This window comes from Nicotiana sylvestris, chromosome 7, assembly GCF_000393655.2.
Source record: "Nicotiana sylvestris chromosome 7, ASM39365v2, whole genome shotgun sequence".
Taxonomy (NCBI): Eukaryota; Viridiplantae; Streptophyta; class Magnoliopsida; order Solanales; family Solanaceae; genus Nicotiana; species Nicotiana sylvestris.
In genome coordinates this window covers 88,321,298-88,330,877 of record NC_091063.1, presented here as the reverse complement: position 1 = coordinate 88,330,877, position 9,580 = coordinate 88,321,298, and the positions used below count along the sequence as shown (strand labels likewise).

Below are 9,580 nucleotides of genomic sequence, written 5' to 3'. Positions count from 1 at the left end.
TACTTCTTTCCAAAAGCAGAAAAATTGCTTTTGCTTCTCTGTTTTGGCCAAACAGCTTAAAATTTTTAAAAGTATTTTTTTTGGGAGAAAAAAAGTATTTTTGACCCTGGAAAGGCTCTGAGTAAAATTTCCAAATAGCTTAGTAGTCAAAGTAATGTATATTATTTGAAAAATAATAAGCTCATTCTGTTGTCCTTTTTTTGGCCAGCATTCTGTTGTCCAGTGACGTACCTTTTCAACTGGGGCAGAACATGCCACTCCTTAGGCCTGACCACCATCACATGCCTTGTTTCTTTGTGACTATTTCTGATTAATCAGCTTTTGCATCGATATTCTTCCTACTTTTACTCCCAAAGTCAGTTTTGAACAAGTTAATCTTTATTTTATCAAAAAAATTAGATAGACGATATTTTTCTACTAATTTGACTTTCTACCAACATACAATCACTTAATTTTGGTTTTTTAATGTCAAATGAAGACTTATAGGGTGTTTCCTACCTTAAAATATTGTAGTGAAGTTCACAACCGACAAGGTGAAGACAAGTTTTTTCATTTCTCTCTGATCTCCCTTTTCCAATTTGTCCTTATGAAAGGTAAAATAATACTACTACTATTTAAACTCATCACTCTGGTGAAGTGGTCATAAATAGGTGCCTATGGTAATGTAACAAAAAGAAGGTTGAAATAACATAACCAAGAATCAAACTTGTCAAAAGTTGGAAGGAGAGGAAAAGACATTTGGAAAAAACAAAATGAATATGGCGAGATGGTTTTACTCTACTACTACAATTACAAACACAGTTTGCTCGTAAAGGGACGTCTCAACTAGTTCTTTCTGCCTCCTTTTTACCCCAAGGGCAATCTGAATCTATCCTTGTAATGTTACTCATATAGCTGTCTATGCAAATATGACAAAACTCTGATAGAGAAGATGGACCACAGACCTTTTTCAATGCATCTAACTACATATGTACTTATTCCTTTTGCTTTGTGCTAAACTGGGAAACAAGCTAAGATTTTTAAATATTACTTTGATTTATATTACATATGAATTACAAAGCTGAAAATGACCTTTCTTTTGTGGTCCAATCATAGGATGGTGTGAGTGATCCCTTTCATCTTCTGCTGAATACAACCAAGTTTCTTCTCACTAGAGTCTTGTTCTACATCACAACTTTCCTCTTACCATGTGTAGCTTGTAACATTTCCCCTTATTTTCTCTGTTTCGGTCTAAATAGATATTTCTTCAAAGGCAAAAACAAAAACTACCATATACACTGTCAATGTAACCGTTCATACAATACTTCCAGAGAACCTAAAATCCAGGGACCACTATCAATAGCATCTTATCACACTCACTCTAAGTCAGCAGCTGAGAAACGGCCCAAGCCCAAATTACAGGCTGGAAAAAAGGGTAAGAGTCTGATGAAAATGTTTTGGGCCGGTAGCGGGCCATAAATTCCTAATACCATGTTAAAAACACAAACGAAACATCTCTATATGATAAGAAATCTGATTTTACCAGATGATAAATATTTAACCAGTCAAACAAAAGAGGACACAACGTCAGATAACAAAAGACACCAATATCAGAAAATTGTGCTCCGCGCCTATTTTTATTTACTACTATAGCATAAAGGCCCGATGTTCATGGGAGTAAAGCCAAATGTTTTCATCCCATGGCATATTTCTGGGTCCAAGATCTAGCAGTACTCTCATACTTCACTCTATCAGTCTTGTACATGTGAGCAATCTCTGGCACTAAAGGATCATCTGGATTTGGATCAGTAAGCAAGGAGCAAATGGAAAGCAGCACCTGCGATTTCCCAGCTTAACCATCACCAAAATGTATGCATAAAGCAGAAGCTTTAGAAAGCCAAGAAGTGTGTAATACTTTACCTTGGATACAGTAAGGGCGGGGCTCCACTGTTCTTTTAGGATGTCCAGACAAATACTACCATTACTGTTGATGTTTGGGTGGAATACTTTGGTTTTGAAGGCAACCTACAAATGCACAAGCCAAAATAAAGTAAAGTAGAAAATCCAATCACTGGAACCAGGTGCCTTGAGACAAATAAAGAATGACGAATGCACAAGTAAACTGGCTTTTTGCTGGTATTTACTAGTAACACGACAGACCTAACAAATACGATATCGCATTTACATTCGCTTATTTAGACACTCCAAAGATACTACGGGAATCAGTTTTCCAATTTAATGAAAATTGGTAATAAATCAGTTTAAAGCAAGGACCACAGGAATCATGTCAAGGGCAAATAAAAAAAACGGGTTTATTGTTATTGAGCAAGGCTTGGGTTATCTTATTTTTCTAGCTGTGATTACTGCTTCTCTTTACATGCATTCTTCTCTTTTCATGTTTTTTCTTGAGTCGAGGGTCTACCGGAAATAGCCTGTCTACTTTCTTTCACTAGATAGGGTAAGGTCTGCATACACTATCCTCCCACCCCACTTGTAGGAGCGCACTGGGTATGTTGTTGTTGCTGCTTATTGATCAAGGCCAAGAATACCTAATCTCGTACAACCCTAGGGCCTAGGTTGCTTGAAGCCCTCATTTCTGCATTAGTCTAATACTTTCAACAGCATACTACTCCATCTCAAAGTTTGTGGATGGAAATCTAGACCGATCATGGTCCAAGGTCATTTCCCACTGCTAACTGGGATGTGATATGGTGAGAACTATATGTACAGGAGGCTACAAAAGAAAAGTATAACATTCTCTATTTATATTTATAGCGAACATGGGTAATGCTTCCTTTGTTACCATCTTGCCAAACAATGGAAGTTGATTTATCTAGTAAGTTAACCGATCTAACATATCATACGAATATGTCTGCTACAGGAGACTCTTTCATTAAATAGTTTTAATGTATTGCAGAAAAAGAATCGGTAAGGTTAGGAATGCGAAAGCACTATTCGTAATGCAGAATTTAAATTTGGGAAGTTGCTAATGCAAGAAAAATTCTACAGAAACAAAGAAGAAGACAGAATACGCGAAAGAGCCAAATATTTCCACATAATATTTTGTCAGATTTTAAACCTACCTTTGGGGGCTTGAATGGATAATCTGGGGGAAAATGGATAGACACAAGGAAAACACCCCCAGAAAATGGGCTGTCAGATGGACCCATAATTGTAGCTTGCCAGTGGAACATATCCTCACCAACAGGACCTGCAAAGGAAGGTTGTAAAGCAATTTTTTTAGTCTAAGATGATACCTAAGTTAATATTATCCATTTTTCACAAATTCCAGAGCGAGTGCACAAAGATTACCAAGAAATTAGCAGAGCCAAAAAATTGTCACCTGTTACTCCGCATGTACGTCCCCAACCCCCCAACACAAAACAAGAAAAGAAAATAGAAAGAGAAGGAAAGAAAGAAGAAGATAAAGTGACCAGAAAGTAATGACTATGCATCTGAGGCTAGGGGAAAAAGATATCAGATTATTTCTATTTCTGAGCACTCTGATAAATGTATTCCAACACATCAAAAGAAGACAAGTTTCTTAAGGAACAGGTGCAGAGGGGATAAATGACTTAGTTTGGACAGCAATAGCTCAACCAAAACATAGATTTCTTCTTTGGCTGCTCAGACATTTGAATATTCATGTTGATTCTGCTGAATGCTTCCTATGTACTGCACCGACGGCAAATACATCCCTCCATCTTTTCCAGAATGTGCTTCGACTAAGCAGCTACGAAATGAGCTATCTAGCTGGTTGGGCATGCAACTAAAAGCTGGGGAAGTGCAGACGATTATGGAAATGATCAAAAGGAAGCACTGTAACCAATTCACAAAGGAAACTGTGGCTGCTATATGGGGAGCAATCATTTACCATACTTGGAGGGCAAGGAACTGGAAAATTTTCAAGAATTAGAGTACATATTGAGGTAGTTTTGGCACAGATTAAGAAGGAAATTGTAGAAAGGTTAGATCTTCTTAAGCAGAGTAGGAAAGCTAGAAGTCGTAATAGACTGATCCAAAGACTTCTTCGTAATTAGTTTTTATGATGGAGGCCTAAGTTTTCTTCACAACAATCTTCCTGGAAGGGGCTGTGAGCTTAGGTGCTCTTTAGGTGTATTTGTTGCGTATGTTTGTTGGTATGGTAATATTCACAGTTGTTACCCCAAAAAAAAGTGCGGAGGGGATATCAATAACATGGTAATAAAGAGAGATTAAGCAGCACAAGTCACATTCACATATACCTGCACTGCAAGAAGCAGGGGGGTCTTTCTGCAAGTCCTTCAGTTCCTTCTGAATCCTCTTTGAAGCCATTACGAATTTCAGACAGACTTCACTGCAAAAGAAATCTAAACAAATCAGTATAATGCCAAAGGAAGGTTAAATCATTAACGTATATAACAAGATATTAGCATAATATTATCGACGATGATCGCAGTTCAAAACTTCTTTCACAGAAGTTGTAATTATATATATAATAAACAGAATAGATGGTTTCCTTACCAGTGCAGCTCCCGGAAGTGCAAAGGCAATCAGGCAATAACTATTACATAATATTGGCAACCTCAGGCAAAACAACAGACAATGAAGTTCCAAACCTAAGTGACAATACTCCCTCCCCAATAACAGAATTTAACCAGGATTAACAGCCAAAAAATAACTACAATTGACACCAATAACAGCAGAAACCATCACATATTACTGTATCAGACAGACAAAAAAACAAAACTGACTTGAAACCGGAGATAAAATAAATTACCATAATCAATGGCATAAAAATACAGCCATTAACACTGAAAACAAGGCCAACTATTACATCCTAGTTTGTATCACACATAAAGATCAAAACTTTGTCTTGAAACATGAAATTTGTGAAATTACAACATCTTCCTCTGAATTACACCTACAATTAGCTTTGATCTAAAAGGCATTACACTTTACACCCATGATTAGACAACCGACAAAGCATGCATGTCAATTCCTCATAATTTTCAATGACAATGTTCCAAAAACGTCAAAAAAATCCTAAAGCATTATTTGCACCTTCTGCAGGTGAACTTCAAACTAGCTCTTACTCACAAATTTCTAGAATTTAACAACTAAAACTAAAAACAAAAAAATCCAGTTTTGTGCAGGACCCTAAAAGATCAGAATTAAAAACGCTCTTTTTTCTGTTTTGTGACGAATAAAGGAGAATACCTAAAAATATAAACTTTTCTAACTGGACGATATAAAACAAAACAAAAAACACATATCAATTCAACTCTCCTTATAAAATAGATGGTATCAGCTGTACGAATAATCTCATAATCATGCACTTTATCCGTGAAATCTAAGAAAGCGGTAAACTGGAGTAACGAATATCTTAACACATGAAAAAGACACCAAAAAGAAAATAGAACGTCGGCAAACCACCAAGAAAAATCCACGAAATTGCAAGAAAAAGAAGAAATAGACCATGTAAGCACAAATAAATTAAAACAACATGAAACAGCGGTGAAACAAAGAGAGATTGATCGATTCGAAAACGCTAATAAATCAGTAGGGTTAAAAATTGTGAAGGGTTACGAACCTTTGTGGGAGAGAGAAGAGTTGGAAGGAGATTGCAAATAAAACTCGGACCTGAATATAAGCATGGAATTTTGACGGAAAGTTAATTAATAGTACTAGAAAAGGTCTATTTTCTCTTTTTATATTTGGAAAAAGAAGAGTCTCCGTTGGGCGGTGGACACCTCATGCCATGCACGTGTTAATACGATGTTTTCTTGCCTTTTCGTTTTCCCCTTGGATTACTTTTTCTTTTTCTTGGACTAGTATTTATACGAATATTTTGTTGTATTTTGACATTTGGCTTAATCTTATGAATAACAATTTTTTTGTGCTAAAATTACTAAGTGACTTTTTATTATGTTGTCACTTGATTTAGGGATATTTGTATCTATATCCACTTTTTGGGTCACGTTTTAACTTGTGTCCGCTTTGTAAAAAAAATTGCAAGCGTACCAACATTTTCGCGTAACTTCAGTATATCGGGCTGAAGTAGCAAAGACAATCACGCAAAACTTCAGCATTCTAGTAGACGGGCCTGAATTAGCAAGTGTGCTGAAATTTTTGTTTGTAATTGCTGAACTTAAGCATAGTAGCTGAAGTTTTGTTCTATATTTGCTGAGGTTTTTGTTTGTAATTGCTGAACTTAAGCATAGTAGCTGAAGTTTTGTTCTCTATTTGCTGAATTTTTTGTTTGTAATTGCACTAAATAAGTTGAAATTTTCTTGTCTTGGATTCATTAGTTTTGCCATTAAGCTTTTTCAAAAACTTCAGCAGAAGATGCTGAAGTTATTTAGTTCATTTATAAAAACTTCAGCACTAAATAAGCTGAAGTTTTTTTGTCCTGGATAAGCTTTTTCAAAAATTTCAGCAGAAGATGCTGAAGTTATTTAGTTCATTTGTAAAAATTTCAGCACTAAAAGCTAAAGTTTTTTTGTCCTGGATTCATTAGTTTTGTCATAAAGCTTTTTCAAAAACTTCAGCAGAAGATGCTGAAGTTATTTAGTTCATTTGTAAAAACTTTAGCACTATATAAGCTGAAGTTTTTGAAAAAGCTTTCTAACATACTAGATAAATAATCAGATTGTCAACAGTATCTAAATCATAAATTTTGGAAACAATAAACGTGAAAAGAACAGAATTATCATGAAAAGAATCAATAAGTGTGACCTTAAACTAATGTTGTACGGTGGGCCGGGCTGGGACCGGGACCGCGGTCCTAACGGGCTGAACGGGCCTGGCGGGCCGGTCTTGGTGGGCCGATCCTTAATGGAGCAAAAAGCCCGTGGCGGGCCGGGTATGGTAAAAAAGCCCACGAGCCCGGGACCGGCTGGCGGGCCTGGGCCGGTCTTACCGGGCCTAACGGCTACTTTTTTTTTAAAAATTTTTTTTTAAAAAAAATAGCAACCGTCAAAAATTAAAATTATAGTCGTTGGGCTGCAATTTTGACCGTTTGGAAGTTTAAAAAATAGCCATTTGGCCCCCAAACTTTATATAATTACACTTTTTCCCAATTCTCAACTATAAATACCCCTCATTCTTTCATTTTTACTCACCAATTCATCAATCTCTCTTATCTCTCTACTATAATTGCTTATTTTATTGTTGAAATTTCGTGAAAAATTGTGAAGTTGGTGAATTGAAGTATTCAAGTCTTCAACGATTTTCAATTTTCAAGAAGTTGTTCGGCAATTCGGTAAACGCGTTCCAACTCTTAAGTTTTAATATTATAGTTTTGTTAGTTTTATTTAGTATAATTATAATTAATATGGCATTTTCTTTGAAAAATATTTTTGGTGGTAAGGGTAAAGCTAAAATTGGTGAAAGTAGTGGCCAACCTACTACCCTTCCCCCGGCTCCCCGACCCAGACCTGGTAGACGTCCTGCTGCTCCTATTATTCTTGATAGTGATAACCCCTGTTTTCAATTTTCCGATAGTCAATTTTGCCATAATGTTGCACCAGGTGAAAATTTAGATGATGAAACTATGAATGCTCTTTATCCTAATGAAACTATCTTTGAAAATGAGGATGAAGATGAAACCCAACCGGATTTAGATGATACACCTACTAGTCCTTTTAATAACCCAACTGATGTACCGCCCGACCCACCTGTAGAAACCCCTAGTTTTAATAGACAACCTCCTAAACGCCTAGAAACATCATTAGTTTGGAATTTTTTTACTCAAGTAAGAGAACAAAATAAGGCTAAGTGTAAAACATGTGGGAAATTACTGGCGCATAAATATACTGGAGACCGTAGCGGCACGGGTAGTTTGACTAGGCACATAAAAACACACCCTAGAGATAAAGCTAGATATTTACAAATGAAAGCGCAGCTAGAGGGAACACATATAGATTTTGATGTTAACCCTAGTACAAGTTCAAATCTAGTTCAACCAGGAATTAACACTGTGACCGGAGGTATTTTATATTACGATCCAAATAGAGATCGTAAAGAATTAGCAAAGATGGTTACCGTTATGTGCTTACCCTATTCTTTTCCCTCTAATCTTAATTGGGTGCATTATATTAGAAGAGTTATTAATCCTACTTATAAAGGTTGGCCTCGCGCAACAGTTAAGAGCGATATTTATAAATATAAATATGAATATGAACAATATTTGCGGTATTTATTTACTCATATAAGTAATCAGATTTCTATTACTACTGATATTGGTAGAAGTGGTAATGATTGTGATTATCTAACTGTTACAAGTCATTGGATAGATGAGGAGTGGATAATGCAAAAACGCATTATTGCATATAGAATAATTAATTCATGTCACACAGGTAAGTTTATAGCTAACACTGTTGCAGATATTTGTAGATATTTTTGCTTTAGAGATAAAATAATGGTAATTTCTATGGATAATGCTTCTAGTAACACTAGTGCTATAGGCATACTTACAACAACACTAAATCTCGCATTTAGGAATATATTCCATGTTAGATATATTTGTCATATTTATCATTTAATTGTCGGTGATGGTATGCGAATTTTAAATTTAGAAATTGAAAAGGTTAGAATGGCTCTTAATTGACTTTTTTATTTAAACCATAGAAGTAGAGTAAGAGAATATTTTAAAAAATGTGATGAATATGGCATTAGAGAAAGAAAGGTTCCTAAAGCTTGCCCGACTAGATGGAATTATATGTACGAAAGTTTAGTAGTTGCATATGAATATAGAAACCCAATTAATGCAACGTTTAATGCTCGGGTGGGTGGTGAGGATGATGATGAAATGCTTACTACTCAAGATTGGACGGATGTTAAAATTCTTATAGATTTTTTAGAACATTTTCAAATTGCTACAAATGCATTTTCTGGGCAATATTATCCAACTATTTCAAACTGTTTAGTTTATATTGCAGCACTATGTGATTTGTTTGTTGAATTTTCGGAGGGTGGAGAAATTTATCAACTTGCTATAAATGCAATGAAAGAAAAGTTTAAAAAATATTTTTTTCCCTATCCCTCCTATTTATGGTGTTGCTGCAATGTTAAATCCTACAATGAAATTAGGAGGTCCTCATTTTTGGTACTCAAATATTTATAAGGCTTTAGATCTTTCAAATGAGGAATTTGCTACACTTGTAGATGCAAAAGCCTCAATTAAAATTAATGCTCAAACAATTTATAATGATTATCAACTTGCCTTAGAGCATGCTAGGCCAAATGTTCCAACCCCTACTTCGTCTAGTTCACAATCGTCTAAAAGAGCCGCGGGCTTAAAAGCACTTAAATCTTGGACGGAGTTCAGGGGTTCTCAAGGTGATAATTATGATGAAACTTCACATCTAAATGAGCTTCAAGTTTATTGGTCGCAGAGACTTGAAAAGGAAAATCCAGACGGCACTTTTGATCTTTTGGAATGGTGGAAGGCAAGGGAAAAACATTTTCCGGTTCTTGCAAGGATGGCTCGGGATATTTTATCTATTCAAGCTTCAACTGTTGCATCAGAGAGCGCTTTCAGTCAAGCAAGACTTCAAATAGGTGATCATAGAGCGTCAATGAGGGAGAGCTTGGAAAAATCTGTACTGTTCAGAGATTG

General features: G+C 35.7%; 1 protein-coding gene across 1 annotated transcript; it reads right to left on the bottom strand.

Annotated features, from left to right (window-relative positions):
• Positions 1–1,501: 1,501 nt before the first annotated feature.
• LOC104240553 (ubiquitin-conjugating enzyme E2 28) lies at positions 1,502–5,638 on the bottom strand. Its single transcript, XM_009795416.2, has 5 exons — positions 5,552–5,638; positions 4,224–4,315; positions 3,063–3,190; positions 1,900–2,004; positions 1,502–1,816 (listed from the first exon to the last, which is right to left on the bottom strand). Exons 2-5 carry the CDS (start codon positions 4,291–4,293, stop codon positions 1,673–1,675), a joined length of 447 nt encoding a protein of 148 aa, XP_009793718.1. The 5' UTR covers positions 4,294–4,315; positions 5,552–5,638; the 3' UTR covers positions 1,502–1,672.
• Between the last annotated feature and the right edge of the window lie 3,942 nt (positions 5,639–9,580).

What these genes read in the sequence shown, in the direction of transcription:
- LOC104240553 (XM_009795416.2), bottom strand. Translation starts at nt 4,293, where the DNA reads ATGGCTTCAAAGAGGATTCAGAAGGAACTGAAGGACTTGCAGAAAGAC. An exon ending in ATCCATTCAAGCCCCCAAAG is followed by an intron (nt 2,005 to 3,062) that starts GTAGGTTTAAAA and finishes GTGCATTTGTAG; the next exon opens with GTTGCCTTCAAAACCAAAGT. An exon ending in CCGCCCTTACTGTATCCAAG is followed by an intron (nt 1,817 to 1,899) that starts GTAAAGTATTAC and finishes GGGAAATCGCAG; the next exon opens with GTGCTGCTTTCCATTTGCTC.